The 18,702-nt window shown below is 45.2% G+C and overlaps 1 protein-coding gene across 8 annotated transcripts in view; it reads right to left on the minus strand.

Moving 5' to 3' along the window:
* VAV2 (vav guanine nucleotide exchange factor 2) overlaps positions 1-18,702 on the minus strand; it is a 326,386-nt gene that overhangs the window by 23,957 nt on the left and 283,727 nt on the right. For 6 of the 8 annotated variants that reach the window (XM_073313966.2, XM_073313965.2, XM_073313962.2 and 3 more), the window contains exons 9-15: positions 17,547-17,657; positions 13,131-13,230; positions 10,407-10,502; positions 9,854-9,922; positions 4,046-4,132; positions 2,147-2,232; positions 117-249 (exon numbers count right to left, since the gene is read on the minus strand). In XM_073313966.2, coding sequence (XP_073170067.1) covers positions 117-249; positions 2,147-2,232; positions 4,046-4,132; positions 9,854-9,922; positions 10,407-10,502; positions 13,131-13,230; positions 17,547-17,657 — 682 coding nt within the window. The remainder of the gene's footprint in view (positions 1-116; positions 250-2,146; positions 2,233-4,045; positions 4,133-9,853; positions 9,923-10,406; positions 10,503-13,130; positions 13,231-17,546; positions 17,658-18,702) is intronic. The other 2 variants (XM_073313964.2, XM_073313963.2) reach the window with 1 other exon arrangement.

Genomic DNA, 18,702 nt, shown 5'->3' on the forward strand with positions numbered 1-18,702 from the left:
AGCACTATTTCTGTTTTTGAAGTCCGATGGGAGAGGGGTGTTCTAGGACACTGACCTGCATGGGTATGAAAAACTGTCCAAGAGAGCTAAGCCAGTTCCTTGCTCTGTCCACCTACCTTCTTAATGTCCTTGTTGTTCATGGGATCATCAGTCATCTTATGGAAAAGCAGCTCGATAATTTCTTTCAACTCATAATTGTATCCTTTCCTTTTACAGACGATCACCACTTTATCGAACAAAAATAAATACCTGCCAGAGACCAAATCCCACATCTAATTATATACACCTTTCACAGAAAGCTCAGCAGAGATTATTGCCTGGTCAGGACAGTGAAAACATTGTTAGCTATATAATGATTTAATGTTAAAGGCACTGGGCGTTAATGCAATTCTAAGAAATGACCAAATTAAGGAGAATGAAACGTGTGCAAACATAGGACCAAATGTCCTGCTGGTGTCACTCAACTGACCATAAGGAGACAATTTGGCCCATGGATCGTCTTACTGGGCGAGGGACTAGGTGAAAAACAAACTGAAGGTTAATTTTGTTTATTTGGAAAAACTTCAGAACAACCGTTCTTTTTATAAGAAAATGTTCTGACTCGTGTGACGACTGAGCTCTCAAAGAGGGTTTTAAAGGTGTTTCATCTGCAGGCCATGTAGTGAGAAGACACGTCAATTTAGCTTCCTGAGGCTCTTCTAACTGTAATCCAGAGCACCCAAGAGCTGTTGTATATTTCACTTATAGGTAACTTCCAGAAAACATACAGTACTCTGTAATCATACAGGAAAAAGCCCTCCAGCTCTGTTTGAGACACCCTGAAATCAGCCACTGGAAGGCTCCACCCAGCACACGCAATCCCTTCAATAGGATGCAGCTTTATTTGACTCTGCTGAAAAAATAAGAAGACAGGGCTTTCTTCTGAGACCCCTCTCTGTAGGGCTCAAAATCAGTGTAAGTCGCTTTAAGCTAATGACATGTCCTACAATTCCACGTGTTGGCAGTGAATCAAAACTGGAACAGAGACGAGTTTGCACTTGCAAAGCCCAAGAGAGCTTTAGCCCCCCAAACAATGAGATTTAAAGTAGCAAAAAAACACCTAAACATTTCACTGTGGATGAAACTTGTGGACTCTAGAATTGCCAGTTTTTTATGATTTAACATCAGAGTTGAAAGCTTCTGCCGCTGGGCATTGTGGGACATATGACTGGGTCCTGAGGAGTAACACTGGAAGTGAACACCCTCCAGGCTTTGGGAGAGTGCTAGTCAGCATCTGAACCTGGGCCTAGAGATGAATTTCACAGTTTACCTGTCACCTCCTTATAATGGGCCACACCTGGTTTCAAACACACTATATTGCTGGGAGGCGGAGAGCTGAAATCCATACTACGGTCTGACTTCTGGTCTCTAGAAGATCGGGCCTCTTTAAACTAGACTGGCCAGTGCATTACAAAATGTACGGTAGGAAAAATCCTGTATTGGCAGAAGGATAGATGGGATGATCTACCCGGTCTTTTCTGTGTAATGCAACTCCCCCTAGGTGGGTTGTCAGCAATGGGAATTGAACCTGCAGCCTCTGCACCTAAAAGCGGGAACTTCTACTTTCCAAGCTTCTTTGGCTCAAAGGCAGTAGCAGACTGATAAACTCCTGTGCTTCAGCCACTAGATGGGGACAGGGAGCCACATCATCTACCTGCAGGTTACGTACACACCTTGGTCCGGGAACCTCATTCTGAACCTCAGAAGTTTACCCAGCTCAAATTCTTACACCGGCCACCAAGTGTAAGGCAATGCCCCTGGGTGGGCCAGCATGAGATGGGACTGAGCCCATGACCTATGGATCTAAACCCATTATGATCCCAAGACCGATGTTAAGCCGTATTAGAGCCCCTGGCTAAGATGCCCAGCCAGCAAGTGTGAAAAATTGGGACAGGGTAATAGGTGCCTATATAAGACAAAGCCCCAAATATCGGGATTGTCCTTATAAAATCAGGACCTCTGGTCACCCTACTCCAGGCGCATAGCAATAAGGCGCCCTGTACTGCACTTAGTATTTTGAATGGTGTTTCTTGTAAATTGGTTTTCTGGGAGAATGGTGTCTTTGTTTTCCCCCACTGTCCATTTCTTTGTTTCTTCATTCACTTACCTGTCCTGCTTGGTGTGGTTCACAATTGAACGGACTTTAAGTTCACCGTCTATCTTTGGCCTCCCGAATTCTTCCAGTTTCCCTTGCTGCAGGTAGCAAAGTGTATGTTAGCAATGAGAGGTTTTTATTTCTGAACCCAAAAGGTCTCTGAATGTGGCACAAAACGTAAAGAAACAAAAGAGACCGTTTCCAAAGGGCAATAAAGCCCCCCCCAATCCCCCCGCCCAGCTCAGATTCCAAAATAGGCCCCTAGCAAAGGAGAGAACCGCCACTCACCAAAACACACAACCCAGAAGTGAATCACCTCACCAGTAATGTTAGCTGTGATGGACTTGAATACCCAGAGGGAGAACATTCCAAAGACACAGTAAACAGAGAAGACGCACTCGCGTAAGACTGTACTCTGGGGTGTATCTTGAGCGGCAGAGATTCATATAAACACTATCACCTACAGCCAGATGGAATTCCAATAGGTGACAGTTACCATAGAAGACGACACTACAAGTGGTGTTAGGAGCCCGAGGCTAGTGTTTGGGTTTGACAACAAGTCAAGTCAAGGATCAGGGTGCAAAGGTTTAGCGGTCAAGTAATTTTTGCAAGATTTCCACTCTGGATGTCAGAAATCTCATGAGATCAGCTAGGCTCAGGAGATTTTTCTATTGAAACTGCACTGGAACCAGAAAATGGAGATCTTCTAATTTTGGATCCCATCTGGAACCAAAACCACAGATTTGGGGCAGATTCAGAGACCAGAATCATGGATCTCTCTCAGCCCCCAAGCCCTTGCAAATGCTACTCAATACAGCACTGTTATTGAGTGATACGAAACACTCCACCAACAGAGTTCTCTTTTTTTTTATTAAAAAAAAAAAAAATCTTGAAGCTTCACCGTTGATCAGAAAAATACATATTTTATACAGCTGTGCATATAATCTGTGGTTATTTCATTGCTGTGCTGTGTGTGGGTTGTGTATACATAATGAGAATAAATCCATAACATCCATTACAGAGAAACGAAATTAAACACAGAGCAGAGTGTGTGGGAGATTGATTTGAAGAAAGAAATTACTGCTTTGCTAACATTTCATCTTCTGCATGTCACACCAGCTCTCAGACTGCAGCAGGGAAAAGCAGATGCTTAAAGGACCCATTCGCATTCCAGTTTTTAAAGAGCATCTCATTTCTCATACAGATCATGGCTTATCATGACTGTTCCAATCAAAACCTATGAGCTGGAAAGGCCTACATCCCACTTCAGAGTTTTCTTAGGTTTCTCTTGAAAACTAGGGATTCTGTCTCAAGTTTGTTAAAGAATCATTTATTAAAGTCCACAGTGTCCTTTGGACTCAGGATAAGACAGAGAGGTGCACAGTGCTGAGTGTACTCAGCCCCCATTGACTTCAGCAGATCAGTCCCTCATATGGTTTGAAAGATAGATGTCTGGTCCATACTTTTGGAGTTCTGTGCTTAGGAATATATTACTTGTGCTGTTCTTTCCCTTGCATACCGGGGCTATACTTTTGTTCATGAAAATGTTTATTCATCTCCTCTCTCTACCCGCTTAACAGCAAAATAAAAACATTTTAAACAGCAGCCAGATGTGCAAGAATTCATTTTTGGAGAAGGATGGTCCCCCAACATGAGCAATGTGCAGAAATAAAGTATGGGAAACCCTTATCAGGATCAAGTAGATTTTATAACGAATGGATTCCCTTTTTTGGAATTTGAACACAATTAATACACAGATAATAAGAGGCTGATCAAATACAAATGGGTCTTTTAAAGATAAGTACAGGTGATTGAAATTTGTTAATACTTGTCTGGAGAGTCCAAGTATGTTGTTAAAGATAAAATAAAAAGTTGGGGGCTAGGGGGAAGAGAGAAGATTCTCAAACTCACCAAGTTTTCTATAGATTTCTGAAATTCACGTATTTTCTTTAAGGTCTCTTTGTCTCTCTTGACTTCATTTATGTACATGGCCAAGTCCTTAAAAGAAAAGCAAATGCTGATTCAGTATTTCTGTTTCCCTTCTAATCAAGAATCCTTAAAAAAAACCCCAAAACACTCGACTTCAGGAGTCACTTCAGAAAGTGAAGATAGCAGCTCTGTGGGAATCAAAACAACCATCTAGCACGTTGGCTATGTTGAGTAAATACAAATCGGGGAACTCAGAACTAGTGCAAAATATTTCTGCTGGATTTAAAACAAGAATCAGTCAATTAAAACCAAGTAAGCAAACCACCCAAGCATGTCTGGTATCACTGTCTATAATCTCTGCATCAGTACTCACACACCAAGAGTGCTCAGGACTCTGCCAGCTGTATCATTCAACCCTTCTGAGACTCCTTAAGCATCTTGGCCTAAACATTCTCCATCCTTTCCCATGTGCCCTGAGATTTTCTTGTTAAATAACTAGATAGGCGCTAAAAGAAAAGGAGTACTTGTGGCACCTTAGAGACTAACCAATTTATTTGAGCATGAGCTTTCGTGAGCTACAGCTCAACTCTACCGATCAACAGAAGAGGGCGATACATTCAATTAGCTTTAGAAAGTATGACCGACTTAGAAAGTCTTCGAAAGCACAGTCCTGACTTTCCATTCAGCTGCTACCTGAGCTGACGTTCCAGTTCCATCCAGCATAACTCTTTGAGAAGAGCCAAAAAGCTCTTTATTTCCTTTATCCTCCATTCTCACTCAGTGCCTTCCACCTCAGTGCTCCCTCTTCTTTCAACTCCTTCTTCACTCCATTCACCACCATCCTTGTGTAAAAGGCATGTGCCAGACATTCTTAATCACTGTATCTCTGCCCAGCCTCTGTCTATATGTTAACTAAACAGACAGTAAGCTACTCTGAACAAGGACCAGGTCTGTACTTGCTCCTAAGCCTCTTGACAACTTTTTAGCACTTTGGCCCCAATCCAGCAAACCCCTAAAAACATTTCAGTACTCCCATGTACTTCAATGCGACTTTAAACATGCGCTGAAGTGCTTTGCTGGATCGGGGCTTATTTCAGCACCATCACTGGAGTTCTTTTAAAGGTAAAGCATCTTGCAAAATAGCCCCGGGAGCCCTGAACATACATAAGCTCTAACATTCCAACTGCAAATGGTTAAGACATCTGTAAAAGAATTCTTCCAATACAAGGAAAAACTTTAGTGGAACTATTCCTGTGCTGAAAACAGAGTCACAGTAACCAAGTGTGTCTTTGCATTACAGAGATCGGATTTCTCCTGGTTATTGCATTCTCTGGCCAAATTCCCCAGTTACCTGAATTCTGGCCCAGAGGGCAGAGAAAGACTTCTCTAACCCTTCCACCACACTAATTTCTTACTACATCTTTAACAAAAAGGAGTCTGGTGGCACCTTAAAGACTAACAGATTTATTTGAGCATAAGCTTTCGTGGGTAAAAACCCCACGTCTTCAGATGCATGGAGTGAAAATTACAGCTGCAGACATAAATATACTGACAGATTTTCACTCCATGCATCTGAAGACGTGGGGTTTTTACCCACGAAAGCTTATGCTCAAATAAATCTGTTAGTCTTTAAGGTGCCACCGGACTCCTTGTTTTTGTGGATACAGACTAACACGGCTACCCCCTGATACTTTACATCTTTAACCGTATTTTTTAATATATTTATGGCCTGTCATCTAGATGCTTCTGTCTCTTTTCCCTCAACTTTAGTTCTTGTCAGCTTGGATTGAATCTGAACAGCACAGAATTTTTCAAGACATCCCCTTGGGTGCAAACTTTCTACAGCCTTTCAACATAAGAAGAATTAATCAGAGATGATAATCACAATCTTAAGTGACAATACTTACATAACATCCTATAAGACCATTTAAATAGTCAGTGTTGGTAACAGGATGGGGGGGAAAGGTAAAGTGATCAAGTGAAGTAAGATTCCCCTGCATGTCAAAGTCACCTGAAGCCTTCTCATCTGCTTCCTCCTATGGCGCATGCCATCTTGCACGCATGGCAGAAGCACAGCTGTGAGATCTACAGTGAAACATCAGCTTGACAAGATGTGCAAACTGGGCCCCTTCACAATGTAACAAGCGTTAAAGCAACCTTTGTGTTGTACACAGTGATTTGCGTGCAAGACCATGCACCAGGTGATGGGATTTTGCATATGCCAAAGACTTACATGTGCAAATCTTGTACAAATGCTGTTGTCTTGTGCAAATCCTATTGCTAGCTCCTGTAAATGACCGTGCATGGAAAATCAGAAGTGAGGTTGAAGCCCCTGGGACAATTCAGCTCTAGGCTTGGCTAACTAGACGCCTGGATTTCCCATCACTGGAGCATAGGAGCGCTAGAATCGGCCAGCTAATGAACAAGGCTGGAATCTAGATGAAATAAACCATTTGAAAACTAAGCTGAGATTTTCATACCAATTAAAGTAAAATTTTGCTGCTTCCTGTGACCATGGCATGTCCGACACTGAGTCAAATCTATACCCTCGTGACGGTGTGAAAATGGAAGCAAATGATCCTGTCTGATGGCGACTAGCAGCTCTATAAAGAAAACACTGAACCTTTAGCACAGCCAGGATTTTTTATTATTAGCAGCATTGCAAGGCATCTTCTTCAACAAAGCCTGATCTCTTCAAAACCACACAGCCACCAGAGGAGTCAAACAGTGGAAAGACAGAATCCTGCAATGCATGAAAATGTCTTTGTGACTCTCTCCCTTTCTTAAACTCTCACCACATTTCACTAATCGCGCAGTGAACAGTGCATTTTTCAAGCGGGGAGTTCTGGATATCAGACTGAATAGCTCACACCAGCACTCACGGTATGTTTACACTGCAAAAAAAAAAAAAAATGACCCACTGTAGCAAGTCTCAGAACCAAGGTCAAATGATTTGGGCTCATGCTATGGGGCTAAAAATAGCAGTGTAGACATCCTGCACTCTGAAACCCAGCGAGGGGGATGCTCTCAGAGCCTGGACTCCGGCCTAAGTCAGAATGTCTACATTGCTGTAAGCCCCATAGCATGAGCCTGAGTCAGCTGACCCAGGCTCGGAGACTTGCTGTAATGGGTCTTTAGTTTCTGCAGTGTAGACATACTCTCAGACACTGAAAAGTGGGGGGAGGGAGGGACACGTCGCGGCTCTTTCTCTCCATATATTAAAGGCATTGATTTATTTTCAAAGAGTCTCCTTCCCAATTCCTCCCCCGCCATTTAAATCCTTGCTCACCATCCAGGTTTATATTATGGACCTCGGTAGTTCCTCCCAATCCCACCCATACATTGGTTGAAGTTTCCAACACAGTGGGAGAAATCTCAGGGGTAATAGTCAAAACGGGTCAGGCTCTATGGGTCTGACTCAGGCCCAATGGCCTGTGATGGGATGTTAGATGGGGTGGGATCTGAATTACTACAGAGAATTCTTTTCTGGGTATCTGGCTGATGAATCTTGCCCATATGCTCAGGGTTTAGCTGATCACCATATTTGGGATCAGGAAGGAATTTTCCTCCAGGGCAGATTGGAAGAGGCCCTGGAGGTTTTTTGCCTTCCTCTGTAGCATGGGGCACGGGTCACTTGCTGGAGGATTCTCTGCTCCTTGAAGTCTTTAAACCACGATTTGAGGACTTCAGTAGCTCAGACACAGGTCGGACTAGGTGATCATAATGGTCCCTTCTGACCTTAATATCTATGAATCTACAAAATCAACAGACAGACAGCCATCGACTTCAGATCGGGCCCTATATCGTAATAGGGACTGTTCCCCCTTTATGCATGTGTGTGTGAAACGTGGATTTCAGGCACTCAACTCAACAAGGCACTTAAACACGTGTCTAACTTAAAGCACAGGAGCAGTCCTATCAATGCAGAGCTACGCACCTCTAAGCTCTTCACTGAATCAGCCCTCCCCCCTCCCACCCCCGTCCCGGCCTTATTCTGGAAGGTGCTGGGCATCCTTAATTCCCACGGACTGTGGCAGGAGTCGAAGGCACATAGCATGCAACAGCCTTGGGCACGATTGATGTAATTCTTGATCCTTGCAACAGGAAAACAAACAAACTTTCAATTCACACTTGGTCAGGAAGGTGAGACGCCACCCACAGCATTTAGGGAGTCATAGGCAGCACTTAGATCATTCGTGTAGCAGAAAGAAGGGCTTTAGAAAACTACTCCGGTGGAACCCACAAGTTTAGCTTTGTAACGTAAGAGAATCAAGGTAGGTCAGTGCCTGTTAGCAGCAGTGGATTAGACTGCAATGTCCTTCAAACAACCTTCATGTTCCCATGACCTACATACCAGCTCTGGATGCACTGGCTAGCAGGGATAATCACTAAAAAGGTCACTCAACTTATGTAAGTCCTAGGAAACGCAGAGTCATTAGAAAAAAAGCTGATCCTCAGAGGCAGAAAACAAACAACGTGATCTCAGAACATAGAGGACAGCTCAGTGGTAAATGCTCTCCTAGTCATGGAGACAATCTGGGTTTAATGACTGGTCCTACAGGCTGATTCTGCTCCGAATTACATGACTGTAAAACCAGAGAAACCTGCAGAAAACTGTGACAAAAATGAATTTGTTTTTGTTGTGATTTTTCTCAAATTTGGGGGTTTCAAGGTTTTCATTGAAACCCCCAAAACTTTCAGAGTAGCAGCCATGTTAGTCTGTATCTGCAAAAAGAAAAGGAGTATTTGTGGCACCTTAGAGACTAACAAATTTATTTGAGCATAAGCTTTCGTGAGCTACAGCATCTGATGAAGTGAGCTGTAGCTCACGAAAGCTTACGCTCAAATAAATTTGTTAGTCTCTAAGGTGCCACAAGTCCTCCTTTTCTTTTTGCCAAAACTTTCAAACACACAGAAATTTCCATTTTGTGAACAAGCCATTTTTCATCAAAAAGACCCAGACAATTTAGATGGAAAATTCCCAACTCACTCCACTCAGTGGTATTCGGATCTGGATGATGGTGCATCCCCATCTATGCTCCATGCAGACGCACAGTAAACAAACACACTAAGAGGGACAAATTTCTACAACACTGGTGTACATTCGAAGTAACTCCACACGTCAGTGGAGTCACTAGATTTACACTGGTGAAAGCAAGAGTCGAATTTGTCACAGTACATCTATGTACAATGGTTATCAGTGCAAAATTGTCAGCCAATACCAGCTTCCCACTGTGCTTTGGAGAGAAGATAATGGTGCCAACTATGCATTTGTTGTGAAATGACTTCTAATAGCAACTAGAGTGCATATGCATATCATAAAGGAAAGGCATCTCTTTCATCTGCCCAGATGTGTTGCACTTTTCCCTCTGAATTTTTTCCTACACATAATTGACCTTCCTTCCAACCCAGGTAGAAGTATTGCATCTGAGTAGTGACACACACATCCTGCCCCTGCAGCTTTTGCAAAGAAAATAAGAAGCATGTTTACGGAATCTTAACACCCTTAAGCTGAGCTATCTAAAATGGCAATGTCTGAACTCTTTGCAAGCATCACCATCTTTGAAGAAATAAGTCTTTAGATTTTAAGCTCTTTGGGGCAGGAATGATTTCTGTTATGTGTTTGTACCGTGCCTAATGCACCGGGGCACTGACCTCTTGGTGCTACTGTAACACACCTAAATGTCAATCGCCTCGACCTGGATTCATCTCCACCCTTGCAGCCTAACATTCAAGGGCATGCTGCTTCTACCAGTTCCCTGCAGGTAGACTGCGTCACTCATCTCCTACCTGCATGGCTTCCAAAGCTTCCTTGAGTTGTTGCTTTTCTGGACGATCAGACGAATGGCTGAGAAGCTCCTGCAAAAAATTATTCCGAGTGCGTTAGGAAAGTTTCACACACTACTGCCCACCTCATGTAACAGCACATAATACAGGCTATAAACCAATTACTGCATGCCACTGTGAACATACAGCAACGAAGCTGTGGCAGGCAGTCGGCAGCTATCGCCATAAGGAGACGAACCAGCAAAGCTCTTGGTGCTTGGTGGATCTGCTACACAGAGCTGACGGGAGGAATTTCACACATAATCAGACGATATGAAAGCTTATTTTATATTCATTAACTGCCTCTCGTGGCTAACTAGTGCGGAATTACCCTTGGTCATTGTACTTTAAAAGATGGCACAAATGTTATGTTGTGTTTAAGCAGCTGTAGTAATTATTTCATTTAAAGAAAAAAAAAATCCCTCGCTCTGCTGATTCCATTTGCTACGGGAAAAGCCCAGAGATGCTACGGCAAGAGTGGCCACCGCGAGGAAAATTTTGATTCCGAAATACTTACTTTTAATAGGAGATGATACTTCAAGACCCTCTGCATTGGTACCACCAACAGATCTTGCAATTTAAACTTCCCATCCTGAACCTTTAATGTGCATTCCTAACAATGAAATGAAATAAAATAAATGAAGAGATGGGAAAAAAATTTTCTCAAGCTGCTTTGTTTTGCTTCTGTAAACTCTCAAAGCACAATGCATCATGAGTTCCTAATTTTTCCAGTAGGGGCACTGGGGTTGGGGCGAATGTCCCAGTTCCATCATATACACAGTACCGCCTATCACTTCCATTAGTTGTGCTCCTTTGCATGTAGGAGACCTAGGTCTGAGTCCCTTGCTTCCTCTCGCCAGGCAGGGGACAGAAGTGCTAGGAGCAGAATACCCACACTCCTGGGGAGTAGGGGAGTGGCACCATGTTTCCGATCGCTCAAGTAGTGACCACTCCAGCTGATTCAGGGGCAGCATTGGCCGGTTCTGATGGGAATCCTATCCAGTCCACCATAGGGAAACAGTGACTGGGACATAGTGAGCGACTGCCCCAAACCCACTAGAGCGGGGGACCACCTAGAAGGAGAGAGAGAGGGAGGGAGAGAGAGAGAGAGAGAGAGAGTGTCTCCCTTATCCCAGACCACATTAAACTATAAGACTCGTGCATTGCGATGGGCCTGATACAACGTGTATTAGGCTATGCAGAGAGATAGGCTCTGCTAACAAGCGGAAATGTAATTAAATAAGGAGAAATGTGCGAACAGCTAGAGGTCACAGCAGTAGCGCCTTGGATACTGGACATAATCTGGATCGTAATATTTTGATGTGAGAGCTGGGAGGCTGGCGGGGGTTATAAAAAGGGATTCAGTTCGTAACCACTCTGCTGCATTTGCATGGTGAATCACAGGCCATTGGTGGACAATAAAGTAACATGCAGAGGCAGCCCAGCGATTTGAGATTAACATCACAAATGAAGCAGGAATTACGGCTGGAAACAACTAGCCGCTCAAGTAGCCTGTCCTTTCTGGCTCCTCTACCTCACAGGGGTGCTGTGAGGACAAATACACTAAAAACTGTGAGGAGCTCAGCTACGACCAGAGCGGGGGCAGGAGAAGTGTCTACACTAGACAGAGAGATCATCCCTAGTCTGGTAGCCCATGCGATACAGATTCCTACTGCTGTAAAGAGAAGATGGGGGGTGGGTGGTCTCGCTGCCCTAGCCCCAAGGAGCTATTTGGGCACACAGCACAGGAGATAGAACACTTCAGTCCCCAACGCCGAGTCAGTATAAGTTGGCCCATGTCCCCATTGACTTCAGAAGGTAGTAACAGCTTGTGCCAGAACTGAATGTGGTCCAAAATCTCTGCTTAAGGGAGGCACAAAACTGGAGCTTCGGCGGGAGGAAGGGCCGGGCTGACCCAGAGCAGGAGCTGTTAGAGCGGTGTGTGGAAACTGCCCACAATGCACCTGGCTCCAGCAGCACAAACACATCTGCCAGAAATTCAGCACCAACGACATAGGCGCCTGATCCAAAGCCCAGTGGAGTCAATGGAAAGACTCCTCCCTCCCTCCCTCCCCCCCCCCCCGGCTTTGGATCGGTCCCAGAACACTCCAGTGACGGACGGAGGCAGGGAGCGATTTCATCTTCGTGGGGTGGAAGTGATTTCGTCTTCACGGAGCTGACCTTCTCAGGCTCGGGGGGCGGGAGCAGGGCTGAGGGTTACTCACACATGCAGCCCTATGACGCTTTTGAGCAATGAAATGTGAGGAGGTTGCGGACGGGCTTTACAGAGGGGAAAACAGCGGGTGGGAATGACAGGCTATGTGGGAAACCGGCTGTGCTGAGCTCGTCTGATCCACTGATAAAGCCTTTTTTTATCGGGAAGGTGGGCTGAGTGATACAGGGGCCAACTCTATAAGGTGCTGATCTCCCAGCGACATAAACAGTGGTCTTCCATGGGGCTCAGTGCAGGAACAAGTGGGTGAAATCCTCTGGCTTGTGTGAGGCAGGAGGTCAGAGAGGATGATCCTTCTGGCCTGAAAATCCATGAATCTCTAAATGGGCATTGAGGGTGCTCAGCACCTTGCAGAGGGACGATGAATTGGGTCTTTTCCATCATCCATGGCTGTCATTTATTGTGACACAACTGGCTGGATGGGAGAGGCTTTGAGGGCCTTCCTGCTACAAAGCCAGAGTATTTAAAAAGGGGAAAAAATGAAACACATTCATGAAACAGCCTAAACATGGTGGCTTTAAGCCTTGCACTGTGGAGGCTATGCAGGTGTAAGAGGGTGATTCTGCCCCCTGCTCCGTACAGTGACTATTAAAAAACTACAAGGGGCCAGTGGGACCTTCTCTAGCACTGGCCCTGCACGGGGTGGGCGTGGGAGGCAGATGGGGGCAATAGTACAAGGTACTATGGAGATTCTGGGCTGCTCAGTAGCCCAAGTAAAGAATGCATGAGCTGCTCTAATTTATGCCAGGCGGCACACTGGCAGATGGGTGGCTGAACACTGATGAGAAGCTATCTTTGCCTGCCAACCCCCTTGTACTGCCCCAGAATCAGCCCCCAATTCTTCCCTTCCCTCTTCATCGACGCTCTTGGGAAATTCTCCTTAATCATTCAATCCCAGCAGCAGTTTCTAAACCTGACAACGAAGTAAATCCAGGAAGGGAGGCACACAGAAGACCTATTGGACTGAACGCCCCGTGCATCATCCCAGTCTCCCCCACAGCCACTTACCTCAACTTTTTGCCTAACGTCCTCTTTGCTCGCAATGAGACCGTTCAGCGTATTTTGGGCGCATTCCATATGGCTGCAATACTCGCCATAAATCAATAGCCTGGAGAGGATTTAATCAGAAACATTTGCCGGCAGTTATTACTCATTATAAAAAAATATGGGAAAGTGCAAAGCAAACAGCGAGTCCCCCCATATAACTGCTCAACGAAGTATTAACACTTTTTTACTGCACTGCTTTTTTAACATTGCAACACTTGGAGGTTTTCAGAGAAGCATGTTCAAGCCTGTGGGGGAAATTCGGCGGCCAAAATTAGGCTGGTGGAGGAGTGGAAGGGACTTTTCAATTAATCTGCCCTCCCATTACGCAAAGTACCGTGGCTCATCCCTCAACTGCCAGGTCCCAGAGCCCTGGCATAATTCCAACACTGGCCTGTAAAATCCCTAAATCCAAGTTTGCTTGGGTGAGACCAGATGTTAAGCTGTAATGATATGGTGGAGTGCTAATACCCCCCTGCTCTGGATTGCTACGAAGTTCCTGTTCATGCAGGGGGAAATGACCCTTTCCTTTTTCCTCTTTCCACTGACTGAGAAGCTCCAAAACAGCCCAGTAGAGGGAGTCTGCCTATCCGCTCTGCTGCTACTTCTCGAAGAGCGTATTCAGAGATCCGCACCTTCCTTTCTCTTTTCAGACACCAGTTTCTTTTTTAGTAACTTTCTGAACAGAGATAGATCTGGCTCAAAACTCTGGATCGAAACACATCAGGACTTTGGAAAAGTCTGGATCTGAATCCAGATCTCAACGTCCTACCGAGTTCTTATCTCTATAGGGAGCTGTACTGAAATCCCAGAGCTCAACGCCCTTGTTATTGTTGTTAAATTATTATTTGTATTGCAGCAGCAGTTAGGAGCCCTTGTCATGGCCCAGGACCCCACTGTGCTAGGAGCTATACAAAAACAGAACAAAAAGTTAGCCCCTGCTTCCAAAAGCTTGCAATCTGGAGACAACACCACAATCTTGTGGCTCAAGGCTATCTGCAGGTCAGATATATTTAAAAAAGAATCTGTTTCAGGAAGGAACATTTTAAAAAAATCACTGCCTCCAGGAAGAACCTCCTTCAGAGCATGTTAGGAAATGGCTCCATCGATGGTAAGCAAATACACCACCCCATGCACCGTATCTCGTACCCAGCGACTGCAATACTGTTCCCATACTGTGTGGAGCTGCAAGGGATGTATTAGCAATTGTGTAGTTAATGCACCTTGACTCCAGTGGTCCAGGTGCACCAGTTACATTGTGTATTTAGTTGCCCCCCTCCCCCCAACCGTACATCTAGAGATCAACAAACCTGTTGAGCTGGGCATCCCAGGAGTCAAAAAACCGCGGACGCTATCCAAGGCATAGGAATGAATGGATGGGCGACCTATTCACTTCCCCCATTTGATCCTAGGTAGCTTGAGGTTTACGCAATAATACTTAAAAATCCTATTGGGAAAGGTACTGGAGATTCACTGGTCATTACAGTGCCTCTCTCCTCGCTCTATGCTACATGCAGTTTATTCAAACTGGACATTGTTAGGGGAGGTTCATGCATTGAACTCTGAATCAAGTTGAGGCTGGAGGCTCAGTAAACACAAAGGTAAATGGTGCATGCACACCACAAATCCTGCACCCACACCACTGAATGCAGGAGCTGCTAAACAGTGAGCCCTACTGCAGTGACATGTTTCCTTGAGATGACAACATAGGCAGCTATCCCCCCGCCCCGCCGCCCAAATGTCTTAATCGGCTTTTCCCCTCCCTAATCACTTCTGCTCAGTTTACACCGTGTTAGCGCTGCAATTTACAAAAGCAGATCATCCGCTGCGTTAAAGCAACAGAACAACCTAGATCTCAGGAGAATTAAAGGTAAAATAAAAACCTTTCACTTGAGAGATTTATTTAATTTCTCTGTCGTGGCTCACAGCACATCCTGCCAATGCCATAAAACTACATAACTGGCTTCCAGTCACACTGTGACAACGGCCGGGCTGCTGATGTGCTAAATATCCCCGCCTATCAAACTGGCTCTGTTTCCTTCTACTTCCCTGTCTGTCTGTCTGCTGTCTCATGTTATACTTGGATTGTAAGCTCTTTGGGGCAGGGACGTCTTATTTTGCTCTGTGTTGTACAGTGCCTGCTGCGGTGGGGTCGTGGTCCATGACTAGGGCTCTTAGCAGGTACAGTAATACAACGAAACCATAACATTTTCCAAACCACAAGTGTTCCCGTTTGATGAAACAACCAACACCATATTCATGCACCTCTTTCACTTAAGGACCCCCAGGCATTTACCATTATTACTTAAGTCTCCCAGCACCCTTGTGAGGTAGGCAAATATGATCCCTGTTTTATAAACGAAAGCAATGTGCCTTGCCTAAGTTCACAGAGTAAGTCAGTTGCAGGACCAGGCAACAGAAGCTATGACTCCTAAATTTCAGTCCAGACTATGTGATGTTCCTTCTCTTCTAGCAAAATGCCCAGAAAGGACTCAGCAATTATTATGTGCGTTACCGTAGAAAGCTAGAGGCCTCAACTGAGATCAGGGCCACATTGTACTAGGTGTTCCACAGACACCAAGTAAGAGACAGTCCCTGCCACGAAGAACTTACTGTCTAAGCAGACAAGACAGACAAAAGGTGATGAAACTGAGTATTAACATCATTTTACAAAGGAGGAACTGAGGCATCGAGAAATAAGGCCCTGCTCCCGCAAAGACCCATACGCATGACAAATCTGCGGTACGTGAATAGCCTCATCAAAGAGCCCTTTGCAGGTGGAGGGCCTAAGAGACTCGCCACGGTCAGGCTGTTTTACAGCAACGGCTCGTGTACCTTTCTGGACAGGTGGGGTCGAGAATAGAGTTGGGACATTTGCATCCTTCAGCTCCACACCAGTACCGCAGGGCTGGACACTGATGCAGTGGAACACAGCCAGGGTCCAAGGCAAAGAGTCAGGTCTTGCTGTGGATTATGGGGTTTTTTTTTCAGACCCTAAATGCCATTAATCCTGTATGTCCCCCGTCTCCCTCTCCCACACATACTTTCTAGCCATTAAGTGTATTGCACCTGGTAAGACTGGACACATATGCAACCACATACCGTAACTCATCCGTTATTTCAGAGACCAGTCACATGCCAGAGAGGATCCCGGTATCCCTGACCTAGTGTCATGGTGGAAATCTGTGATTCTCAAACCCAGCCGAACAATTGAATGGAGAGATTTATGGAATGCTCAATACCTGATGAAGCTGCAGTCAGTACAGATTATTCCTCTGGCTTTTTCCCTTAACAACTTCTCAACACGTGCAGTAATATGCAGTTGGTTTAAAGGGGGCTCCAAGAACATACATTTAAATCTCCCTCTGACTTATGAGATTTACAAAGTGTTTCATTTTTAAAAAATCCACAATGCACAGGAGCGATGCATCGCTCTGCTGGGGACCCTTGGAGGGGAGCGGAAAAGCAGGAGTGGAACAGCCCTGACACCTTAGACAGAGAGGATGGTCTCATGGGTAAGGCATTGGACTAGGATTCCAGACAGCTAGGTTAATTTCCTGGCTCCGCCCGTGGGTACGTCTCTGCTGCAAAGGCAAAGCCTCAGAGTCAAGTGTCAACTGGCTCTGGCTTGCAGGGCTACAAATAGTAGCGTAGACACTCCCGCTCGGGGTAGAACCCGGGCTCTGAGACCCGGTGAGTGGGGATGGTCTCGGAGCCCTGGGTTCCTGCCAGAGAAGGAACATCAGCCCTGCTATTTCTAGCCCTGTGAGCCAGAGTCAACTGACCCAAGTTCTGAGACTCGGTGCTGCTACACTTTTCAGTGTAGACACAGCCACAGACTCCCTCTGTGACACTGGACTAATCACTTTAGCTCTCTTGACCTCCGTTCCTCAGCTGTTCAACAGGGAAAATACTTCCTGGACTAGGAGTTCTTCGCGGCAGGGACTGTCTCACACTCTGTGTTTGCACCGTGCCCAGCGCAACGGGGCCCTGATCTCTAGCTGATCACGTGATACAAATAACAACAATACAGTATAATAGCTGGTAAGACACCAAGACCAAAGAGAAAGTCCCGTCTCTCCTCGTCGCCTGTGAAACTGCCGTATGAAAATATAACTCCGGCAGCACTAAACCAACGAGACCAGACCAATTCTATTCTGTGGCTAGCCCGTTTGGACACCCGCTTGGCTCCCACAAAAGAGCAGCTGCAATTGTTCTTCACAGTAGACTCCACCCACCACGGCAGCCCTACTGGCCATTAAATCAGCAACACAGCTCAGTTCATACATAATGCAGCATCTTAAAATGCTTCTCTAATTCTTTGGTGATGCATGCAATAAGCTCTTTCTGCGACCAACTGCATCAAAATGTTACATTTACCCACTCAGCTGCTGCAGGCAGCCCTGGCGTTCCAAGCGGGGAGGGCAGAGGCAAAGCTGAACGACAAGCTGCCCCGTGGGGGTTTTCCCCTCATCTACTTGGCACACGGAGCTGCAGTTAGACACATGAACAAGCATGCAATTAGAGGAGATGCTTTTGGCCTCTCCTGCTCACTCTATTTAAAAGCACGTTTCAGTAGCCCGTACAAGTCACTTTCATACATCGATAACAGAGCGAGCCCACAGCGAATGTTCTCGAGTACACTCTTCTCCTTGTCTCAGCAGAACTTGCCCTAGCAGAGAGGTTCCCACAGGCCATTCTGGGAAATGTAGTTCTCAGATTTAGAGAGGTAGGAAATGTAGTTCTCAGATTTAGAGAGGTAGGATAGTGCGGTGGCAAAGTTATTGGAGTGGGCCTCAAGAGTGGGGTTCAATTCCCTTGTCTGCCACAGATTTCCTGTGTGACCCTGGGGGAGTCACTTAATCTCTCTGTGCTTCAGTTTCCCCGCCCCATATCTGTGAAATGAAGGCAATACTTCCTTTCTCCCATTCTCTATCTATTTAGGATGTAAGCTCTTACTATATTCTCTCTTACTATATGTATGTATGGCATCTGACACAATGGGGCCTTTTAAGTTCTACCCTAATATAAATAATAAAATAATGTATTAAGCATGAATGCCTGGCAACAAATTCACAACAACACTAAAGCCATAAGCATGGAACAAGAGATGAATTAGTGAAGTGGACAATGCCTCTGCATGGAAATCAAAGCCCAAGCGCTAGTGAGAAATGACATGAAGAATGCCATACTTCCTTTGATCAATATGGCTTGGAAGAGAGAACATACACTAAAAAGTACAGTGCTGGCATCTCCTGTGAATGAAGGTGGGAGACTACAATGGAAAATGGACCCACACAGAATAAGAGCCAGGGCAGATAAGTAGCTTATACAATTCAATGTACATAAATCTTATGAGGCTTAGGATAAAAGCAAAGGAAGGGAATACGCCTTCAGATGTCATCCGCTAGAGACCCTCAAAAGGAGAAGGATTTTAAGATTATACTGGAGGGAAAAAACATATCTGAGACCTTTGGCAGAGTGAAGAAATCATACCCCAAACCAGACACAGCTGTTCTGCTTTGAACATTGTTAA

Source organism: Lepidochelys kempii, chromosome 16 (assembly GCF_965140285.1).
Source record: "Lepidochelys kempii isolate rLepKem1 chromosome 16, rLepKem1.hap1, whole genome shotgun sequence".
Lineage (NCBI taxonomy): Eukaryota > Metazoa > Chordata > Testudines > Cheloniidae > Lepidochelys > Lepidochelys kempii.